Source organism: Xenopus laevis, chromosome 4L (genome assembly GCF_017654675.1).
Source record: "Xenopus laevis strain J_2021 chromosome 4L, Xenopus_laevis_v10.1, whole genome shotgun sequence".
Taxonomy (NCBI): domain Eukaryota; kingdom Metazoa; phylum Chordata; class Amphibia; order Anura; family Pipidae; genus Xenopus; species Xenopus laevis.
The window spans coordinates 105,223,073-105,247,305 of record NC_054377.1 but is presented as its reverse complement, the minus strand read 5'-3'; the positions used below and the strand labels follow the sequence as shown (position 1 = coordinate 105,247,305).

Below are 24,233 nucleotides of genomic sequence, written 5' to 3'. Positions count from 1 at the left end.
GTAAAATCCTCAGTACAGCAGCAAGAACTAGCTTCCGGTTCAGCAGTCTAGGCAGAGATGTGGAGCGCCGCACCTCGAATTTTGCCTTTCTACAGTGTACAGCCGGAAGCAGAGATTTAATATGTTTTTTTGGACAAAGCATTGAATATAATAAACTGTAAGGTGACTGGGAGATTGGCAATCTCCATCAATTTTGGCGCATGCGCATTTGTCAATAATGGGCAAATTGTTCCAACTGCGCATGCACCGACATACCGAGGACCCGGAAGATGGCTGCAATGGGGCAATTGCCTTCTCCTTTAAGAGAAGATTAAAGGGGAACTATAGCGAAAATTTAACATAAGCTTTCTCATACTGAAGTAAGAAACTTTGTAAATACAATCAAATATTCTGCTTTATTTCTGAAATAATCAAGTTCATCTTCACTATCCCTCTTCTCCGCATCTGTTTCTCACGATAGTTCCCCTTTAAGATAAAATGCAGCCAATGTACTGTTAACCTGATAAAGTTTATTCCCAAAGTTGAAGTTGTCTGTCCCTCAAGCTGGACTCAAAATGCACTAATATTTATTAGTGACTGATACACAGTAACCTTCCATGCAGCTAAGTGAATGATCATGTAATGTCTACATCTGTTGTATGTCGTCTGCTAATCATTGAAATAAGGCAACTCCAAAATAGTGCTAAGGCTTCAGAGAGAACTGATTTCAAGACATTAAGGCTGAGCAAAGTTTTGAGGATAGTTTGAGAGAGAGGCTGAATCTGTTAGTAAGTTTAAACATTTCTGTAAATGTTTAAACCACATGTTGACTCAGACCAAGCATTCCTCTCACCCCTGGAAAATTTCCTCTCAAGAAAAAAAAAACCATTTTTTTCAAATCTCAATATAAAAATATTTAGGTTTATTCATAAATTTACATCATTCAGATCTGAGCCAATGAGGAATGTTCAGGCAAATAGGAAAAAAAAAACTGATAATGTTTAAGTTATACAACACTTTATACAAAGAAACACTTTAAATAACCAACCAAAAATATACACAAATATACTTTTTTAGAAGAGAATTTCACAATCGGTTATTTTATAAAGCTTTCTGGGCAATTTGAATCTTCAAAAATCGAATGTGCGGAGAAAGGCCACCGATAAATGCACAGTCAGTTCCAAGGCGCTTGGTTTAGCTGTGTATTCAAGTTTTGGGAACGGAGTGTCCAGAATATAGTGGTATTCGATAAACATGAGGCTGATGTCTGGGATAAAAGTTGAACGGAGGCTGAACAAACCTTGTTTTTGCCAGGAACCCTTGTATTGCGTTTACCTTTAAACTTACATGACAGAGATGGGATGTCAAACAAATGGGATCCTCACATTCGGCTGGGAAGGAATGCTGGGAGTTAGTTGAACTTTAGCTGGAATTTTGTAGCATGATTATCCCTGTGATACAATTATTAATGCAGATAGGTTTGTATCCATACATTGGAACATCCCAATGCACAAGTGAAATCCTTCATGTGCTATGCACTCACTGTTAAGGCTTCAAATCGTAGGTCCTACATGTTGTTAGAGCTCAGACTGATGAAAGGAAATGGACAGCACCAGAATTTCATGCCCTTATACAACAGCTGCAGCAGCGAGAGAGAGAAAGGAAGACCCTGGCTGCCACTTCTCCCTATGAACTGTTAAAAAACCCCTCATTTCTGTAAACATGTAAAAGAGCTGCACTAATTATCTAGTATTGTGGCAGCAAAGACATAAAATGATTACACAACTGTCAAAAAGGAGCAAAGAGGCTGCTATTAAATTAGAAAAAAATAAAATACTTTGGCTTTCTCTATATAAAAGGAATATTTAATGAGGTTAAACCTCCTGATTTGTCCAGAAACTTCTGAAAAAAAAAAAAAAACAACAAAATCCACGTGCTTGTACCTTGTATGTAAGTTGCAGGCTTGTAGTAATCTATATGTGGTGAAAGCCACCAATACACCAGCCTTATTGGGAAGATGCTTTAGATGAGCTGCCAGTTAACAAGCAGGACTGGTGCACATCACTGAGAAGGCTGGTTCCACTGGGAGAGAGCTGGTCCAAATGGGTCCCGTGTCCAGCAGCTGAGAAAAAGAATCCAACCCACACCTCAGCACAGTAGTGAATGGATTGCAAATGTACAAGCAGCAAACATCAGTCTCAGGCACCATCATACATTTGTGTCCTGCAAAAGAGGCTCCTTGCCTTCACCTTGTGCTGGGGGGCTGTGTCCCGCCCCATGCTTTTTCCAACTGCCGGAACGAATGTTCAGATTGGTGTGTTCAGGAATAAATAATGCTACAAGCAAAGCCAGCAGCACAGAACAAGCACCAAAGAGGAAAGGAGGCCCTGGGATTATGGAATTCTGCAAAGACATCATAACAATTAAAAGCTTACCGGAATGTTTTCCAAGCCTTTTACACACTATAAGAATGCCTACTCGACAAGGTGACAGTTGGGAAAAGGTGCCTATAGCTTACTCCTATCTCCACCTAATAAGGCTTATAAAATGGGCAAAAATGACCTAAAAACTGATCAGACATGCTAATCTTGAGCACAGCAACTGATCAAACACTGTGTTTAAAAGGATACTGTCATGGGAAAACATGTTTTTTTCAAAACACATCAGTTAATAGTGCTACTCCAGCAGAATTCTGCACGGAAATCCAATTCTCAAAAGAGCAAACAGATTTTTTTTTTTTTTTTAATATTCAATTTTGAAATCTGACATGGGGCTAGACATATTGTCAGTTTCCCCATGTGCCCCAGTCATGTGCCTTGTGCCTGCACTTTAGGATGGAACTACTTTCTGGCAGGCTGTTATCTCTCTTAACTGAATCAGTCTCAGTGGGACTTGGCTTTTACAATTGAGTGTTTTTAGATCTACGGAGCTGTTATCTTGTGTTAGGGAACTGTTATTTTGTGTTAAGGAGCTGCTATCTGGTTACCTTCCCATTGTTCTATTGTCAGGCTGTGTGGGGACGGACAGAGGGGGGTAATATCACTCCAACTTGCAGTACAGCAGTTGAGTGACTGAAGTTTATCAGAGCACAAGCCACATGACTGGGGGCAGCTGGGAAACTGACAATATGTCTAGCCCCATGTCAGATTTCAAAATTGAATATAAAAAAAAATCTGTTTGCTCTTTTGAAAAATGGATTTCAGTGCAGAATTCTGCTGGAGCAGCACTATTAACTCATGCGTTTTGAAAAAAACATGTTGTCCCATGACAGTATCCCTTTAAAGAAACAATAACATCAAAAAAATTAAAGTGTTTGCAGTAATGAATAAATAATGTAGTGTTGTCCTGCACTGGTAAAACTGGGGCGTTTTCTTCAAAACTGCCAAGTTGCCATGGGGCAGTCTTTCAAGCACAGGATAAACAGTAGATAACAGATAAGTTATAAAGAATCTTTTTGTATACTACAGAGCTAATCTGTTATTTGTCCTGTGCCATTTTTCCTTTTTCAGCTTTGAATGGCTGCCCCAGTGGCTTCCCAGCAGCTTGTTTATATCAACTACAGTAGAGTTGCTGAAGCAAACACACCAGTTGTACCAGTGCAGGGCAACATACAATTATATTTTAATTCATTTAATACACTTTCATTTGTTGGTGTTACTGTTCCTTTAAGATTTGAAATTGCCCCTGTCAAATTGATAGGAATAATGAATTAAGCAAAGCCCTTTACAAAAGGTTTACTTTTAAACAAAGGGGCCATGAAAAGTGAAAAAAATGGCATCTTAGAAATCATCCTCTAAGTACCAAGTACTTAACGTAAAGGTGTGTGGCAATGTATAAAGGTTTCCCCTTTGAGGAACTGTGCAAGATAATACCTGCTCTGACTTGTGGGCTGTCACCTTCCCTGGATGCTGTGCTTCTGTAATAGGAATCTCATTCAATTCCACGTGAAAGATATAAAATATAAAGCCGTAGAGGGCAGGGCCAAGCCCATTGCACAGACCACGAATGCCTGTGACCATTCCTTGCACAACACCTAGAAACAAACAAGTGACATTAGTGAAGTGATTGAGAGTTAGAGCAAAGCAATTCCAGTGATAACTCACACGTACCTTGTTGGTCAGGATCTGCCGTTCGGGAAACCAAAGCACTCACTGCGGGAAATGTTATACTGGACATTGCAGCCACTGCTCCAGCCGCCCACATCATCCTACCATTGAGTCAACAAAGGGAAAGCAGAATGGAAAATTAAAGGGGAACTCCAAGATTTGATAGAGGCCCACATAACACAGAAACCCCTAATATACCCTTCACAGTTATCTGTTTCTTCAAAAAGTTTGAATAAATGTCATTTTCTATGCTGAAATCCAGCTGGTTAACAGTTCTTCTCTTTCTGCATCATTTGAAATCCTGGCAGGGAAGGAGGGTCTAAACACTGATGTTACAAATTGTAACAACTTCTCCACAGTACAGCATGCAGGAACTACATAACCTACAATGCATTGCACTCTGATGTTCCTTTCCTTATTGAAATCACGTGTGCAGGGAATTGTGGGGTTTGGATTATACACGTGAAAGATGGCTGTTGATACAAAGTAACAGTAGTCAGCCAGCTCAGCAGAGTAGTCAGTGAGATCAGCAGAAAAGCTGGGGGCTAGGCTTAGAGAATTGTTTCAAACCATTAAAAATCATGAAAAGTCTGCACATTTTTTAATTGATGTATATTGCAAAGTTGCTTGAAATTCTGTTTACTTTTCAAAAAGCTTAAGTTATGTGTGTGTGGCGTTTCCCTTTAACAAATATAATGTCAATGGAGGACAAATGCAAATATTTATACAATCATTCATGATTTGTGTTGCTATTTATTCCATTTATATAAACTCAGACCCTCTCTACCTTCATAGTTTAAAACTAGGGATGTACCAAATCCATCATTTCTGGACTTTGCTAAACACCTGCACTTGCAGTGAGCTTGCGGGTCAGACCATTATTGCTAGAATATGTAATGATATGTGACAATCTTCTAGCCCATGAGTGTAACCTGCACCTTGAGACACATGGGAGAAAACTCAACAGCTTCCAAAATATAAATGTGCATTATCTATGGACAAAATATTAGACAGAACTGTTACATACCAAGGCTCAGAGCCAAAGCCATACCAGGCCAGCTGCAATATTTGGAAGCCCAGGCCCAGAAGAATTGTGTTCTTGTTTCCTATCGATCTCATTAGTAAACTCAAAACAACGGTCTGCCAAAAAATGAAAACGCATAACATGATGTAGGACTGTCCCAGTAAAGAGGAATAGCCAGCAAAGGCAAACTAAACCAAACTAAAAGGCAATACTTTCTTAAAGGGCTAGTAGTATACGCTGGTTTGCACTATTACCTCTGCAGAATCACAAGTGAACCCAAATAATGCAGTAATTATATTCAGGGTTCCATTTCAATTTGCTTCCTCTCTGCAGGCAATTTCAGATAAAATGCAACTATCTTTTGCTACTATCAGTGTTGTTTTCCAGAACCGGGGGGGAAGAATATTGGTCAACACTTAGATGCCCGTATGTTTGTTTCATGTTAACTATTAAAACTAAAGGTTATGAACTGTGCACCTAAACTTCTGAAACAAATCACTGGCACATTAAAGGGGTGTTTCACCTTTAAGTAAACTTTTAGTATGTTATAGAATGACTAATTCTAAGCAACCTTTCAATTGATTGTTAGTTTTTTTTTATAGTTTTTCAATTATTCGCCTTCTTCTGACTCTTTCCAGCTTTCAAATGGGAGCCACTGACCCCATCTAAAAATGTATTGTTAGTGTTGCTTTTTATTACTCATCTTTCTATTCAGGCCTCTCCTATTCATATTTTAGTCTCTTATTCAAATCAGTGCATGCCTGATATGGTAATTTGGACCCTAGCAACCAGATTGCTGAAATTGCAAACCGGAAAGCTGCTAAATAAAAAGCTAAATAAGTAAAAAAAAACAAATAATAAACAATGAAAACCAAATGCAAACATCACTCTCTACATCATACTAAAAGTAAACTCAAAAGTGAACTACCTTTTAACTACATTAAAATAACAGCATTTCCATTGATGGTTTCCCTGCACAGAATACTAGACAAGACTCCAAGGAGAAACAAACACCTAGTAAAAGGTAAATAGCTTACCTGAGCAATGATGGAAAGGATCCCCAAAACAGCTATAAAGGCTGCAACACTTTCAGGTGAAAAATCCATGATCTGGTAATAATATACATATATAATTAGGGGAAGAGTGAACACAGGGTAAAACAACAAAAACAAATGGTTTTGTTGCTTCAGCAGAGTGAGGGATCAACTAGAAAACACATTCCTGCTTCTTAACTGTGTTGAGATTTATCCATAGATCACAAGAGTGTGGACAAACCATGTTGCTCTTTGAGTATAATCGTGTATATCCATAATGGAGAGAAGGAATGCTATACCCAGTTATAATAAACACCTCACTATAGATTGTTCTGCTATCCAAAACTTTCCATGCTGACATTGTAAATGTACGAAGTGACTCACAAAGGACCTACAGATGGAGGCCTGGATATCCCAAATCATGCATTGGGATATTACAGATTTTTAGCTAACTCTTTTTTTTTTGTTATGAATGCCAAAATAGTTCATATTATGCAATTTTAATCAACTCAAACTCTTGGAATAGAGCTTAGAAAATATACATGTCTGGGACACCCTTAGGAATCATTCAGTGCAGTGCTTTGATTGTTGTATTTTATACACAAAACACGCATTATGATGTATTATTGACTTAAGGCCACTTTTTGTATAAGCCTAAGTTAGAAAGCCTCTTTCCCAGAGTTTGGCTGGGGAATTTTGCGGTCCACAACAAATTTGAGGGACAAAAAGTATTATTAGGGGTATTATACCCAAAGTTAAGTAGATCCTGCGATCTTCTTTAATTCTGAATGGCTATTTTCACATTGTTCATCTCGACCAACACTTACCTGTCTAAGGTACAGAAAAAAGCTGGAATACTGCCCGGCTTCAGGGAGGTAGGAGAGGAATACTGTGATACATATGAGCAGTACAATGGAATCTTGTCCAACCTTTTTTAAAGACTAAACGATAAACAAAGAAACGTTAGAAAAAGGCCCTGCTTTAGGATTTAAATCATGCTGGGCAATCCCACTTACTGCAAAAGGGTCTGCTTGCTCCCAAGAAATAGGTGCTCCCCAGGATGCTGGTCGCATCTTTTCAGGTAGAGACTCGGGAACGGCCACCAGGATAAAACAGATGTCGAGCAGTGCAATGGCTGTGGCCAGTAGCACCACAAGGTTATCCCCGTATACACGGCTCAGGTAAGCACCTATAGCTGGGCTTGTGACTAGACTAGCAGCAAATGTGGCAGAAACCTGCAAAAAATCAAAGTGGAGTTCTTAGTATAACATGGCATAAGGAAAGTGACAAAAAAAATCAAAGCAATAAAAGTTTTTTTTTTTTTATAAAGCACAGACAAAAGGGCATATACGAAAGTAAAAAGATTTTTTAGAAAAATTATAGCAAAATATTATTTTGGCCTACACTGGACTTGGCCTGTGACATTCATAGGACTGAAGCAATTATGTCCACAACAATAATAAATGTCATAGCACAGCATAATTGATATACATCTGTGTAATGCTATTGTCGTTGGGACTCCTCCAGTTGGAATTTTGTGGGTTTTGTTACATTCATTAGAATGGTGCATTTTAAATTCAAATGTGACTGTTGCACTAAACAGCAATGACATTCAGCTATGGAATACTTTGCACATTTAATATACCTTTTTAAAAGCAGATAGGCCAGTTGGGTGACCTGTGTTAGGGAATAATAACAGCTGTAGTTACTGCTTGCTACAGAGCAAGTGATAGTTACAGCTCCCTCTGATGTTTCACAGTTAGGACACTACAGTGTTTACAGCTGCACTAAAGCCACTGGATCCCAAATGGCATTAAAGGAGTCGTTTGTCTTTAAATTAACTTTTAGTATGATATAGAGAGTGATATTCTGAGAAAATTTGCAATTGGTTTTTATTTTTTATTATTTGTGGTTTTTGAGTTATTTAGCTTTTTAATCAGCAGCTCTCCAGTTTGCAATTTCAGCAATCTGGTTGTTAGGGTCCAAATTACCCTAGTAACCATGCCTTGAAATAAACAAGAGACTGGAATATGAATAGGAGGGCGCCTGGATAGAAAGAGGAGTAATATAATGTAGCAATAACAATACATTTTTAGCCTTACAGAGCATTGTTTATTTAGATGGGGTCAGTGACCTCCATTTGAAAGTTATTAAAGGTGAACCACCCATTTAAGACTGCATTCTGTATCCTCACTTACTACACAGACTAGACCAAGACATAAAGCAGATGTGAACTCACCAGGCCATATGCCATACTTCTTTCATGCTCCTGCGTTATATCCGCTACATAAGCGAAGACTACAGAGAATGTAACAGCAAACACTCCAGACACAGAAATAACTGCAAAATACCACCTGCAAAATCAAAGGCAGTATAAGATTGGTGTATACAGCATCTTAATACAGGATGAGGATTGCACTGTTGCCTAAAATAATATTGTTTAATGTGCCAAAAATATGTGCCCAATTACAAAAGGCTAATGTCAAGCTGACACGTACATAACCCCCATATGTATTAAAAGGCACTAAGTTTGCATTTAAACAGGCGACCAATAACTATTGACCTATATGTGTTGGCCAAAAGTTGGGATCAAAACTCTGGGCGATGCAGCTCCAGAAGGACAATTGCTCACTAGGGAACAATTGCTACTGGCTCATCCTGGAGTCCAAATTCACCCCCTAGTATATCAACAATTTAGGCATGCCTTTGTAACGCAATTTGCGTCATCCAGAGTGACCCTGATCACATCACCCCTCTTAGAGGCCCTTAGATCGCCAACCCAAAAGAAAATGATTGCTAATCTGTATGGGAAATTGCTATCTACAATTCCCTCACCATTCGCCAAGGTGTATGCGACTTGGCATGTGGGTATCCCCACTTTGACAGAGGAGGAGTGGGAGGAGGGCAAAGATAAGGCGTATCAGTATCTTATTGCCACTAGAGACAGACTTACCCAATTCAAAACATTACATAGAATACATATCACACCATTACGCCTGAGCCGCAAGGGAGAGGTGGCTAAGTCCTATTGCCCGAAGTGTCGCCAGCATGAAGCTGGCTATATTCATATGGTGTGGAGCTGTCCTCAAATCAATAAATACTGGGATGGGGTTATGTCCCATATACAAGACAAAACTACCTTCCCCAAAATAATGTCTCCACAAGTCTGTATACTGGGGGTGATAGATGAGATTGTCCCCCTAAATGCCAAAAGAGATCTATGGCGTTCACTATTGTTCTATGCGAGAAAAGCTTTATTTATGAAATGGTTGGACCCTAAGCCACCCTCCCTTCAGTTTTGGCTGGACCTAATAAATAAACATCTCCCACTCATACAACTGACGTATCTAGCTAGAGGGTGTCCGAACAAATATGGGAAGATCTGGGATGAATGGACTGCGGCCAACTCTTAGCGAATACCAAGGTTTGATAGGGAATCATTGATTATATCCAACCCTGTCTCTAATGTATTGATGTGAACTGCGATTTGTCTGTAAGTACTGCTGTATGCTGTGACATAAAATGTGATTAGATTGTACCTGGAACCCCCCCTTCTTTCCTTCTGTACCCCCCCTTTTTTTTTTTGGAAATTAAAAATAAACACTGTTAAAAAAAAAACAGGCGACCAATAAATGCTTCATGCTAATTGGTTGCTATGGGTTACTGCTCCTGGGCAAACAGTGTATTTTATTACATAAACCCCTGTGTGAGACATTAGCTTAGAGCTTGAGTTGGAATACTAAAAACTAAGCACTGTTGGCAAATCATGAAAAGTGTCAGCATAAGTAGTTTCCATTGATTTGTCCAATGTAATAAAATGATTACGGACTAAATTAAGGATGCACCCCAAATCCTTCACAAAAGAATCTGCCAAATACCGAATCAAATCCAAATCTGCATATGCAAATTAGTGGTGGGAAGGGGAAAACATTTTTTACTTCCTTGTTTTGTGACAAAAAGTCCTGTGACTTCCCTTCCCGCCCCTAATTTGCATATGCAAATTATGATTCAGATGTGGTTCAGCCGGGCAGAAGGATTCGGCCGAATCTGAATCCTGCTGAAAATGGCCGAATACTGGATTTGGTGCATCCCTAGACTAAATCTCACACTTGCAATAAATCCTGTAATTCAAGTGAATATTAGCAGCCACAAACCCCACTCACCATGGACTGATTTTCATTAATGGAATGGGAGCACAAGTGAAAAATACTGTTAGCAGCAGGAAGGACTTTCTCCCCCACACATCTGATAGTGCACCTATCAAAGGAGCACTTAGGAAGGACAATAAACCCTGAAAGAAAATAGGGACAGGGGTCATATGTCAATCTGAACAGTAAAGAATTTTATACTATGGAAAAAATATTGGCATCTGTTAATGGCTCGGAACAAATCACCCACTGCTTCCTCTCCATATTGTTATTTCTACAGCATTAGCACCAGCATCACAGGCTCATTTGATCAATGTTTGCTACTGATCCTACCTTTCTGGTAAATAATGTAGGGAAATTGCCTTATCCAGTCCTCTTCACAGCCATACAAGAAGCACATAGTCACTACTGTTCCTGTTCTAACACACAAGCCCTGACTTGTTACAGGGTTTGTTCTATATCTGACTTAACCGGTTTCATTTAAAATGAAAGTATCAGCAGTTTGTTATGAAGACAGAAATATAAAAAAATCATTGAGCTCCATTACTCTGGGCTACCAGGCAGCATGGTAATTAGATCGAAAAAAAAAATAAAAGACAATTTGTGTCAGTGGAAGAGAAAATTCCATCCTAACTCCAAGATGGCAATGGGACCAGTCCCTGATTTCTAAGATCTAATTTCAGCTAAAAAGCCATTCCAGCCCTTCTTGAAGTTATCTTATGTATCTACCAGTACAAGCTTAAAGGAATTGTTCAGTATAAAAATAAAAACTGGGTAAATAGAATGTGCAAAGTAAAAAAAAAATCTAATATAGTTAGTCAAAAATGTAATGTATAAAGGCTGGAGTGACTGGATGTCTAATATAATAGCCAGAACACTACTTCCTGCTTTCAGCTCTCTTGGGTACCAGGCAGTTACCAATCAGTGATTGGGGGGTGAGGTACATGGGTCATAACTGTTGCTTTTGAATCTGAGCTGAATGCTAAGGATCAATTGCAAACTCACTGAACAGTTATGTCCCATGTGACCCCCCTTAAAGTGGACCTGTCATCCAGACACAAATAGCTGTATAATAAAAGTCCTTTTCGAATTAAACATGAAATCCAATTTCTTTTTTTTTATTAAAGCATTCATAGTGGTTGTAAGCTCATTTAAAATTCTGGTGCACAAACAAGATTCTGAGATGATGCAAGGCTTGCCCTAATAACAATGTCCACAAAATGGCTGCCGCCTACTTGCTATAATTTCGAATTCCCAGACTGAAGCAAACAGTATTAACTATAATTTATATAGTGTAATTAAAGTTAATTTTGCTTGACTTATGTGATAAAATAGGATTTTGAATATCTTTTTTGGAAGACGGGTCCCCTTTAATGTCGCTGACTAAATCAGAGTTATAGAGCTGAAAAGCAGGAAGTAGTGTTCTGGGTATTATGTTAGACATCCAGTCACTCCAGCCTTTATACATTACATTTTTGGCTAACTAACTATATTAGAAACATTTTGCACATACTATATATTTAACCAATTTTTATTTTCACACTGAACTGTTCCTTTAAGGTTTTGGGGCACTTGCTGATGGGGAAATTTGTCGCCCGCAGTCGCTCATAATTGCGAACAACAATTTTTAAAAAATGTGTCTCCATTGGAAATAGCAGAATTCGCTGGCGGTAAAACCAACATATCACGAAGACGCCTGAAGTTTCCTTCAGAGGCAATGTCAGGTGACTTTGCGATATGTTGGATTTACCGCCAGCGATTGAAGTTGTATCCAAAAGGAGAGGCATTTTTGGGAGATTTGTTGCTCGCAGTCGTGCATAAATAATCGTGGGGTACAAATCTCCCAGTCGGCTACTGCCCTTCATTGTAAGAAGTCTTTTTGAATATGCGTTGCCACTATTTTTCTTTAAACTGAAAACTTATAATAAATATATATATATATTTATAAAACCTTCTTAAAAAAAATAACGGATACAGAGACTTGCAGAAAAAGTTTTGCCAATGGTCGGGAAAGTGTTGATAAATCCAAAAGCAAAATCAAATTTGCCGGGAATCGTTTGATATTTAATAAATCAGCCCCTAAATTTTAGCCTGGGAGAATGCTTGAAACACTGCAAGAGGACCACAGAAGGGACCAGGAAGACATTAGAATACACAAGATATATACAGAAGATAAGCTCTCACCTTGACACCCTGAATAAGTCCATTCATTAGGAAGGTATGCTTAGGAAACGTCTCGTGTAAAACCTGAGTAGAAGGAAAGAACGAAGTAGTTTAGGAATATTAGCAACCACTGAAGAGATAATGAGTAAATAACATGCACACACACAAGAGAACAGGAAATTGTGGTGACTCACACTGGAGACTTAGAAGACAATAACTGCACTCGGCATGAGCAAATGTCAATGGAAATAGTTGCTTTGCAACAAGTGACATATTCACTGCCAAATCAGCACAGGAATAACACACTATCTATTCAATGAATAACACAATATATGTTCTGTGCATGTTCAGCAGTACAGTAAATAACCATACCAGAAATGCTTTGAAAATAAGCTTTTATTACAAACAAAAACACAAGTACAATCTTGTGAGGGAGATTAAAGATTAAATCCCATTCTCAATAGTGACCGATTTGCTTTTCATTGTATGCCAATAATGTGGCTTTGCATCCAATGTTATGCTCATCAAGAACAAATGGATTTGTACATGAATTATTCTCATTTCATCATTACGGTACTTGTATAGAAACGCTAGCCACAATTGTCATGCAAAGGGGATCTGACAGCCAGACATAAAAATCTGTATAATAAAAGTCCTTTTCAAATTATACATGAGACCCAAATATTTTTTTAATAAAGCACCCATACCTGTTATTAAGGTATTTAAAAATCGTAGCAGTGCCCCTGCTCTATGCCTTAGTGGTGGGGCAGGCAATTACTTTCACTTTGCATTGTACACTTTCTAGAGGTCGCTGCACTTTCACATTCTCCCTCCCTCTTCACTGCCTATAATTGTGTAACCAAAGCATGGGCATCAGGTCCCCCATTCTGACACATACATTTGGGAAGATGCAAAGCTTGCCTTAAAGGAGAAGGAAAGGCCAAAATTAAGTAAGCTTCATCAGAAAGGTCTATATAAATACACCAGAAAACCCTCAAAGTAATGTTGCTCTGAGTCCTCTGTCAAAAGAAACGCAGCATTTATTTCCTTTTATTGTGTACACATGGGCTTCTGTATCAGACTTCCTGTTTTCAGCTTTCTCCAGGGCAGAGCTTGAGCATGCTCAGTGTGCTCCTCTCCCCCTCCCTCCTCCCATCCCTGCTATAATCTGAGCTCAGAGCTGTAAGTGAGCAGGGAGAGACTCAGGCAGGAAGTGATGTCACACCAAGCTTATATGGCAGCTTCTATCCTAAACAAACAGAGACAGTATCTAGAGCCGCTTACTCAGGTATGGTAAAGCATTCTGCAGAATAAATATAGCATTCTAGCTTGTACTATTGTGGCTAATCTATTGGCAATAAAATGTCTTGGAGCTTTCCTTCTCCTTTAATAATAGTGTCAATCAAATAGCAGCGGCCTGTGTCCTGTGACAGACTGAATTAAACACAATTTAAATAATGTATATAATGTAAGTGAAGTTTATGTGTTTTGAGAAACACCAGAGAAAAGGATTTGGAATTATTTATTAGGGCGACATGTGCCTTTTAAGCAAGTTCTTGTAAGTTCAATTAGTTTGTAATAAAGGTGGGCTCAACTCAAAAATGCTTAAAGGGGTTGTTCACCTACCAACACTTTTTTTCAGTTCACCAGAAATAAAGACTTTTTCCAATCTATGTTCTATGTGTGACAGTTTTTATAATATTGAAGTGTAAATTGTCATTTTTCACCTTCTAAAGCTGTTCGGGGGGGGGGGTTGCTGACTTTGTAATTGTTCTCATTGGATACATTTAGTTGATACATTTGTTATCTTTGTGCCTGCTGAATCCCTGAGTTTCATTACAGGCAGCTGTTAGAATTGATACAATAGTTGCTAATACTCCAGAGATGCTGCTGAGAAATGTATCAACTAAATGTTGCGAAATAGTAACAGTTTAGAATCTGCACCTGAATTACTGAGCTGCCAGGTGATCAATCTGAAAATTGAACTGAAACAAGTGTTTGGAAGATGAATAACCCCTTTAAAACCTGTAAAGGATGGAGCTACAGTTTCTGGTGGAACAAAGGGTTTAAACTGTTCCTCACACAGTCTCCCTTAAACATACATCTTCTATTGCTAAAATGACAAGGCTCTTTTAGTGCCAAATGTAGGCTATACGGCACCCACACGAGAAGACAAAAATGTCATTGCTGTAGATTGCATAATTCTGGTGGGCTCTTTGGTTTGTCATGCCAACATTAGCCAGTTTTACATTCACTATTTCAGTTGTTCACTAAAATATCCTGCCCCGTGCCAGACATCTTCATAATCTGCTTTACTTCATCTAATTATGGACAAACAACTTTACATATTTAGAACAGTACAATCAGGCACGTTTCAGCCTGCAACGCGCCTGGGCCGACGTTCGAAATGCGCCATTGCTAGTACAGAGAGCGAAATCGAGCTCTTTGCACTAGAAAAGCCGAATTTCAGGTTTAATAACCAGAAACTAAAAGTTACTAAGAGGCTTTTTGCTGCCCCTGGTAACTTCTGGGGAGCTGCCGTCTGAGGCAAGGCGCACACCTTGTTTCATGGTAGGAAGGCCCCTGAGAATAATATTATATATCAAGAAGTGCAGCTTCAATTTGAATGGTAATTTGCACTTTTCCGTCTGTTCAGCAGCCGTGCCCTGCAACTACACCTCTTTGTGGCTACAGGGGATCCCAGCTCCCCCTCGATACTCTGCTTATTTCTCCCAGTGGAAGGGCACCGTGTTGTTGTAAGTTTTTGGCTTTTGATGTTGCGTGATTACCCATACATATAAATTATCCTCCCACACACAAACACAAACAACTGGAAATATTTACTACACTGTCCAAGAATAACACATTGCCTTTTTAATTAGTTTTGCATTTGCTTTGCATGTGGTCACAAAGCTGCTGCGATTTCTGCTAAACAAGTATATGGTTTTCTCTCTGCCTATAACCTGCTATCATTTCATCTGTTTATCTTCCTTTGGGTCCAACATGTATATTGTGCTTCCACAACAGGGGGCAATGTACAACGTACATGATAAAGTCACGAGACACCAACTTTTTTTTCTTTTTTCTAAAGTCCTATCATTTATTGTACTATAAAGCTATTCTAAGCAATCATCAACTGGTCTTTAATTAATTCCTATGGTTTTCCACTCAGCCTTCCTATTCCGGCTCTGTGCAGTTTGAAAATGTAATCTTGTGGATGAAGTCACTAATATAAAGCCTTTTAATTTACATTTTCCATTCTTATTTAAAAAAAAAAAAAAACTTCTCTCTGGTTGCTAAGGTAATTAGCTACTTGCAAACAATTAATGATTAGAATCCTACACGAGAGCTACAGAACAAAATAGGTAAATCTTTAAAATGACCAATAATAAAACAAATACAATTTTGTCTTAGAATTCCGATGTCTACACCTTGTTACAGGCATGGGAACCCGGTATCGAGAAAGTCCTGAATTACGGGGAAGCCACCTCCCATAGAATTCATTTTAAGCAAATAATTCCAATTTTTAGAAATAATTGTAATAATAGCAGTACAGGTATGGGATCTGTTATCTGGAAACCCATTATCCAGAAAGCTCTGAAGAATTACAGAAAGGCCATATCCCATAGACTTCATTTTATCAAAATAATCAACATTTTTAAAAAAGTATTTATTTTTTTCTCTGTAATAATAAAACAGTAGCCTGTACTTGATCCAAACTAAGATATAATTAATCCTTATTGGAAGCAAAACCAGCCTATTGTTTATGCCTATGTTTACATGATTTTCCAGTAGACTTAAGGTATGAAGATCTAAATTTCGGAAAGATCTATTATCTGGAAAGCCCCAGGTCCTGAGCATTATGGATAACAGGTCCAATACCTCTACTTGATCGCAGATAAAATATAACTAATCCCTATTGGAGGCAAAACAATCCTATTGGGTTTAATTTATGTCATAATGGGGGTTCATTTATTAACACTGGGCAAATTTGCCATGGGCAGTTACCCATGGCAACCAATTAGCAATTAGTTTTTTTAAAGCCAGCAGCAAGTACAATGAATGCAACAATCTGATTGTTGCCATGAGTTATTGCCCATGGGCAAATTTGCCCAGTGTTGATAAATGACCCCCAATGACTTTTTAGTAGAATTAAGGTATAGTGATCCAGATTATGGAATGACCCCTTATCCGGAAAACCCCAGGAACCCAAGCAGTCTGGATAACAGGTCCCATACCGATCACAGGTAATTTTAAGGTGAGCAAGTCCTTTAAAAACATCAGTAAAAAAAGAACAGGAATTTTAACAGCATAATTCATCTATTGTGTCACTAATAAATCACTAGACATGCTGAACAATGTGTCTATCACATGGTAAAAGCTATCCGGCCAGCTGGTGTATTTGTAATATTTACATCATGTAAGCAACAACCATACAAGCAACTATTGAAAACATGCAGCAGTTTTCTGGCCACGTACTGCCCAATATAAAATGAATGAACACATGCTCATCAGTATAAAGGAACTGAGTCACACTTATGCTCTATGCTGCATGTTATCATGTAAACATCAGAATGGCATAGATCAAATAGGTGAGTGAAAACACAGAATCTATGGTTCCAGTACTACAGTCTTCTTATCGGGACACCACAGATACCATAATCCGTGGCACTATAAAGGAAACAGTATCCAGTTTAAAACATTTCACCAGAATTAATGCACATAAGTATGTCTTGTATTTCATCCCCCTTATTCTGCAAAAAGCTGCGGGAAACAATGGTGCCATTAAAAAATATAAAAAACTTTAATTTCTCTTTTAATTAGTGCTTACTTCACAAAAGGCTGCAACTTCCTCCTCAAACCAAACCCTTTAGATTCTAACATCTGCCACCGCTTTAATCTAGGCAGAATATTTATTAACACAGTATTTTATTTGTACTGGTATGGGATCCGTTATCTGGAAACCCGTTATCCAGAAAGCTCTGAATTATGGAAAGGCCGTCTCCCATAGGCTCCATTTTATCCAAATAATCCAAATTTTTAAAAAAATGATTTTGCTCTGTAATAATAAAAGAGTAAATTGTACATGATCCCAATTAGGATATAATGAATCCTTATTCGAAGCAAAACGAGTTTATTGGGTTTAACGTTTACATGATTTTCTAGTAGACAAGCTATGAAGATCCAGATTACGGAAAGATACATTATCCAGGTCGTAAGCATTCTGGATAATTAAATAATTACATATTTATAGCAGTTTCCTTGCACATAAATTCTTCAATGCCCTTGGTTATATTAGTGAGTATGGCAGTTAATTTACTCTAGAATTTATAACACCACCATGGACTGGAAAACTCAAGGAGAACAGATCAGGGAGATATAACAAACACTTCGGACAGAAAATAAAACTGCACACGTTTCTGAAGAAATGTTACCAATTATGATGCTTTTTAGGAAACACAACTTACCACTAAAGTTGGAGCAGTCAGCAAACCCCAGGCGAAAAACTCCAAAAAGATGACAATAACTGCATGATAGACACTAGGAGAGCCAATACCTTGAGGCTGAAAAGAAAATAAAATGAGCACAATTGCTTAAATTGTTATCGTCTCTTAAAAGCTGAATGGTAGTTGTATAAAAAAAAGGGAACAGCAGTTGTTTCATCATCCCTTTTGACAGTTTTAGTATGCTTTAGTGTACTTCCTCAACTGCAAACAACTTAAGCAAACTGTTTTCAGATGTGCAAATTAATGACTTGTGCTGGAATCAGTCAGAGGAGGGGAAATATATTGGTGATTGTCTGCATGAGTGCGTTGGATGCAGCTGTAATATACATTTAAGCTGACCATAAACATTATAAGGCTATTGCCACACACACACACAGGCTGAGAAACAGCCCCACTGCTCCAATATCTAGTGTGTGTGTGTGTGTGTGTTTGCAAAACACACTGCATCAGCCTGGGTGCAGACAAACGTAGCAGATTTAAGTGCTGACATTCCAGTGTGGCAGAAACCAAATATCTGCAAGGTCTCCAATGGATCTGTGCTCGATTTGGCCACCTACATCGGACTGTTCCGGTCATTGGCCCAGCATAACAGGCACATGAAGGCTAGTCAGGAGAGTATGGCTTTAACTAGTCATTGAACAGATTTATTAAACATACATTACAGTTTAGTGTATTTTTTTTTTTAATAGCAATAGTTTTCCTTTAAGGGAACAGTAACATTAAAAACAAGTGTTTTAAAAGAGTGAAAATATACTGTACTTTCACCCTGCACTGGTAAAACTGGTGTATTTGGGTCAGAAACACAAATATTTTATGTAAATAAGCTGTTGTGTAGCCATGGGGGCAGCCTAGGAAGAATCTCGCTATACTACAGAACTTATCTGTTATGAATCCTGTGCCATTTCTCCTTTTTCAGTTTTGAATGGCTGCCCCCATGATTACACAGCAGCTTGTTTATTTAATCTATAGTAGAGTTTCTGAATCAAACACGACAGTTGTACCTGTGCAGTGCAATCAGTGCATTAAATTTTCTTGCTTTAATGTTTTGGTGTTACTGTTCCTTTAAGTGAGAGATGCACAACTTGCATCCCTTCTGTAATTAGCCCACGCCCCAAGGTGACACACTAAAAACCCTGTGTGTGCTCCATATTATCTGTGTAGGAGGCAGGAACATACTTCAGCATGCGCACATAGCAAATATACTGATAACACATCAATCCAATATTACATTCACATCACAGTAGGCTTAAAGTAGTGTACAACCTTACACTCGCTACACATGGTTTTCAAAGTAAAATGCTACATAATGGAGCACAAGAATCAATAAATAGGCTTGTGCTCTTAATGGAGATACAGGAATGGATTTTAAGTTAAGGGGTTTTTCACCTTTTAACTTACGGTACTTTTAGTATGATGTAGAGCGTGATATTCTGAGACAATCTGCACTTGGTTTTCATCTTTTATTATGTGTTTTTGAATTATTTAGCTTTTTATTCAGCAGCTCTCTGGTTTGTAATGTCAGCAATCCGATTGCTAGGGTCCAAATTACCCTAGCAATCATGAATTGATTAGAATAAAATACTGGATTACAAATAGGAGAGGGCCTGAATATAAAGATTAGCAATAAAAAGTAGCAGAAAAAATACATTTGTAGCCTTACAGAACATTTATTTTTTAAACAGGGTCAGTGACCCCCATTTGAAAGCTGGAAAAAGCTAGAAGAGGAAGGCACATAACTAAAAAACAATAATAAAAAAAAAACAATGAAGGCAAATTAAAAATCTGTTTAGAATTAGCCATTCTATAACATAATAAAAGTGAACCACCCATTTAAAAGATACTTATTGTACTGAGCTAACAATATTAAATGTAACCCTTTTGAATAGCCATGAGGCCCTGACATTCTGTATTCTAGCAGTCTCTGTTGTAGCCAGAAGAAGTGGGACCGCAATAAAGCATGCCCACGACTACTGAGCCAGAAGAAAACATTCATATTGTCAGGGGTAGAGCAATACTGAGACACAGAGAGGAAACCAACTGTCACCTTTCCACGAAAGGAAATAATATGACCTTCTGTTAGTAAGTAATTTATTGTCTGTGGCTTGTTCTCTTTTTTTGAAAGCAACTCTACACGACACCCCAGGCAGCTTCAAATATTTAAAGTAACAGACAGCAAGTGTATGTTCGACCTCCCACATGCACCAGTTTCTCGGTTACACACTTTACAACATCTCGTTTGCATTGCATTATAAATAAACTCACTGATCCGCCGTCCTTAATGATGATTTTCTTGGCCAGCAACACACTACGGTTCACTCGTTTTTTCTTCTTCCCTTGAGTCATTTTCACATCACTGGAGACCAGCAGACAATCCCCTGACCAAGAGAAATTTATATTGGTTAACAGTCTTGCATAAAATCTCGCTCTCTACATTGTAGCATTAGTGTGAAGTTCAATTTATACCCAAAGCTTGTGTGTGGTAAGAGAATACTGATCACACAATCCTTATGTACCGACAATAAAGAGAAAAACCACACTGTGGATAAAAGCAGCGTTCTCTGTTGACGTTCTTTGCCTGGTGGATCGCCCAGTAATTATTCTTGGCCGCCCATCTCTGCTTTGGCCAAAACCTCACACGCATTAAAGGAATAATCTCTACAGAACCTGTTAGGACTGGCTGTTGTGTTTGAAAACTAGCCTCACTATCTTAAAAAAGAAGGAAAGGTTAAAACTCAGTAAGCTTTATCAGAAAGGTCTATATAAATACACCAATAAACCCTCAAAGTAATGCTGCTCTGAGTCCTCTGTCAAAATAAACACCACATTTCTTTCCTTCTATTATTTACACCTGGGCTTCTCTATCAGACTTCCTATTTCAGCTAAAACCTCCAGGACTTGGGCTAAAGCATGCTCAGTTTGCTCCTCGCTACCCTCCCTCCTCCCCTCCCTTCTGTAATCTAAGCACAGAGCTATGAGTGAGCATGGAGAAACTCAGGTAGGAAGTGATGTCACACCAAGCTAATATGGCAGCTGCTATCCTAAACAAACAGAGAGTTTCTAGAGCTGTTTACTGATATATGGAAAAGCATTCTAAAAAATAAAAATGGTGGTCTAGCTTGCACTGCTATGGCTAATCTATACAATAAACTGCCTTGGTAGCTTTCCTTCTCGTTTAAATAAAAATTTGAAACGTGTAACAAGTAATTAAGCAGCTTTTTGATCGTATATTATTGCTAAACATTAGAACTGCTCACTTACAGTAAAACCATTCCCAGCCCCTAGAGTATTGAACATAGAGGAAATGAAAAAGCCTTAAACCAAATTTTTCAAAGGAGACATATATGTAAAAAAAATAAAAGAATGTGCCAGTGCATTAAACTTTTTTTACATATAGAAGGAATGCTTTGTTTCTGATTTATTTCTTGAAAACTTTTGTAAAAACCCTACTAGTCCCGCCCATCTGTTCCACTTCTTGTTGCCTCCTTTCCCAGGCAGTACTCAGCACACTGTACTGTAGCATGGGAACCAATCAGCAACTAGACTGACCTGATAGGGGACTGACGCCTGTCTTTGCTTGTGTGACTGCAGAGCTGTGATTGGCTATCCCCCTCCTACTGTGCTTGTGACAGGGGCCATTATGACCACCCCTCATTTTGAACACAGACAGGGACCAGTGAACATCTATAGGGAGTTCCAGTAAAGGGTCAATTTTTAAAGACAATTTTAATTTACACCCAAAAGTAAAACCAGCACCATATAGTATAGGGTTACACAGAATTGGATCCCATAAGCCGCCTAAGCAGTGCTTAAGTCTGATAATATCTATCTCATAGTTTGTAACAGTATAACTTTTCACTGAAGACAAGTGTGCCTGTGTTCACTGACCTTGTACATGTGAGATTAACCTTCAGTCCCAACATTAAATACAATGGGACTTTATGCTGGCCTGCATACAAACTGCCACTAGAGAGCCCCCACGAATACTGATGGTCAACAGGTTCATCAAAAACAAAATTACTCGCAGAAATATAAGTAAAGCCCTATATACAGGTGATGTCATTAGTGCAAATTGCAGCCCCCCAAAACACATTTATAAAGGTGTGAAAAAAGGCATTGAAATACACAACAATGCACCACCATGGTATGCCATGCAAAAAGTATGTGGCTATTAAGCAGGGTTATAATTCTTTGCATCTCTGTAGCCAAATGTTAAATCGTGGAAGAGTTGAGAAAAAGCCACGTAAAACACAATTCAATAAAACACAATTTATATTACTGAATGACTGAATATGGTGGTGGCATGTTCAATGGAAATACCTTAGGTCAGTGGTTGTTTTGTTTTAAATATGGGACCGGGGCTCAGGCCTGGGGTAAAAAGTGACTGGGGAGATACCATTTAATTGTGCAAGTTATGCAAAAATCTCTTTGCTTATAAGTAGTTATGTGTGTGTGGTTAGCTCAAGTGGCTGGTTTTTCAAACCTCACAAACAGCTTTGCTCATTTGAGCCTACAAATAAGATCTGACAGCTTTGTATGGAAAGTCCATGATGCCTCTATCACATGGATCATAGTAAAACAGCATGTGAATCAGCCCCAGGGGGAAAGAGACATATCAGATTAGCAGACAAGTTTTCATATGAAACCAGATGTGTGTGAACACAAAATACGCACAACCCGAATCTCAGCCTCTGGTTTGCAGCAGGTGCACATTTAAAAGAAATTTCAATTTCCAAATTTGCTCTAAATGGAACTTATCTATAGGAATGCTTCACTGGCGCAAAACAAGACTGTATAATTGTCATCAAACTTAGTACAGCGTTACATTAATTTTACATACCCTTGTGTATATGTAAGGGCTGAACTTGAGGAATGTGTGTCTTTTTTTAATCCTCTAATACTATGCATGTGGAACCAATTATTTATTTTCTACCAGCCACAACAGGGGAGAAAGGTGGAGAATGGTTAACGAATGTTATACAGGCAAAACCACATTGGACACAAGCCCTGAGAGACAGTAACTTACCAACTGTCCTCTATGTAATTGTACAATCATCTCAGGAAACTACTGGCACTGCATCTGGCCTTTGTTTAGTGACATAAGGCCACAGACAATGATCTGATTGGGCTGCCTGTGCCTCCTATACAACAAATACATTGACACACAGACCATGGGGGGCAGGGTGGGTTTTGGATCTTAAGGGGGACTGTCTGTGCTGCAATTAATTGTATGAGCGACCCTTTGCTGTCAGTGGGCTACACGCTCACTGGGAAGGAGCTATGGTCCTCTTTGTTCAGTCACAGAAGTTCCAGTCCGGTGGAAGGACATAGGGATTGGCTAGCATGGGGAAGAAGCCATCCTGTAGCCTATCAAATACAATTGTAGCTCTACCGGAACTAGAACTTCTGTGACAAAACGAGTAGTAAAGAGGGGTGTATGGGGGGAAACAACATGCAGGCACCTCAGTTCCCGCCCACCCTTCCGAAGTCCGCAGCTCACTGACAGAACTGGGTCCGGCTAAACCAAACTGCCCAACAGTCCCGCTTTCCAAACACAAGACGCGGTCATGAATTGCTACTTACGCGTCCCGCAAAGATGTTACCTGCAAGCGCCTTGCCTCCTGTCTTACAGAAAATCCCGACGCCACAAGCCTCATCACGCGAGACTGTGGCGTCACGACTACACGTAAGCGCAGTGACGCGTCACGCATCCGCCTAGTGGGCGGTGCAGAGATGGTGAGAGCCGAAAACTGCTTGTTAGTGGTAGTAGGTCTGAAGAACAGATGTTTTTCCTCTGCTCGCACCGCCTACGTCTGTTGGAAAACACAATAAAAAAAGGGGAAAAAATACCTTGCCTTGCCCTAAACCGCAGTTTTTTATCAGAAGTCATTTATATTTTTTATTCATAGCACTTATTGTGCCAATTGAGCTTCATTTTTTTTAATAGTTATTTGATAAATTGCCTTCTTTGTCTGACTCCTTCCAGCTTTCACTGGAGGTCTCTGTCCCCCATCTAAAAACATATACTTTGTAAGCCTAGCCATTTAAAGTTATTGCTATAGTTTATTACTCTTTTTATTCAGGCCTCTCCTACTTATATTCCTGTCTCTTATTCAAGGTTGAATGGTTGCTATAGTAATTTGGGCCCTAGCAACCAGATGGCTGAAACTGCAAACTGGAGAGCTGCTGAATAAAAAGTGAAATAACTCAAAAACCACTAATAATAAAAAATGAAAACCAGTTGCAAATTGTCTCAGAATATCACTCTCTACATC

The 24,233-nt window shown here is 38.8% G+C and overlaps 1 protein-coding gene across 3 annotated transcripts; it reads right to left on the bottom strand.

Moving 5' to 3' along the window:
* Nucleotides 1-880: 880 nt before the first annotated feature.
* mfsd14a.L (major facilitator superfamily domain containing 14A L homeolog) lies at nucleotides 881-23,686 on the bottom strand. Of its 3 annotated transcripts, none has more exons than XM_018256476.2 (13): nucleotides 23,542-23,686; nucleotides 20,224-20,336; nucleotides 17,923-18,018; nucleotides 12,476-12,538; nucleotides 10,307-10,434; nucleotides 8,383-8,497; nucleotides 7,160-7,378; nucleotides 6,971-7,084; nucleotides 6,147-6,218; nucleotides 5,113-5,225; nucleotides 4,089-4,186; nucleotides 3,852-4,012; nucleotides 881-2,382 (listed from the first exon to the last, which is right to left on the bottom strand). In XM_018256476.2, the coding sequence occupies exons 2-13, from the start codon at nucleotides 20,302-20,304 to the stop codon at nucleotides 2,188-2,190; spliced, it is 1,455 nt and encodes a 484-aa protein (XP_018111965.1). In that variant the 5' UTR covers nucleotides 20,305-20,336; nucleotides 23,542-23,686; the 3' UTR covers nucleotides 881-2,187.
* Nucleotides 23,687-24,233: the final 547 nt, after the last annotated feature.

What these genes read in the sequence shown, in the direction of transcription:
- mfsd14a.L (XM_041589156.1), bottom strand. Translation starts at nt 21,613, where the DNA reads ATGAGGGGTGGTCATAATGGCCCCTGTCACAAGCACAGTAGGAGGGGG. An exon ending in TTTTTCTGTACCTTAGACAG is followed by an intron (nt 6,219 to 6,970) that starts GTAAGTGTTGGT and finishes TATTATTACCAG; the next exon opens with ATCATGGATTTTTCACCTGA. An exon ending in CAGCCCACAAGTCAGAGCAG is followed by an intron (nt 2,383 to 3,851) that starts GTATTATCTTGC and finishes ATGTCTTTGCAG; the next exon opens with AATTCCATAATCCCAGGGCC.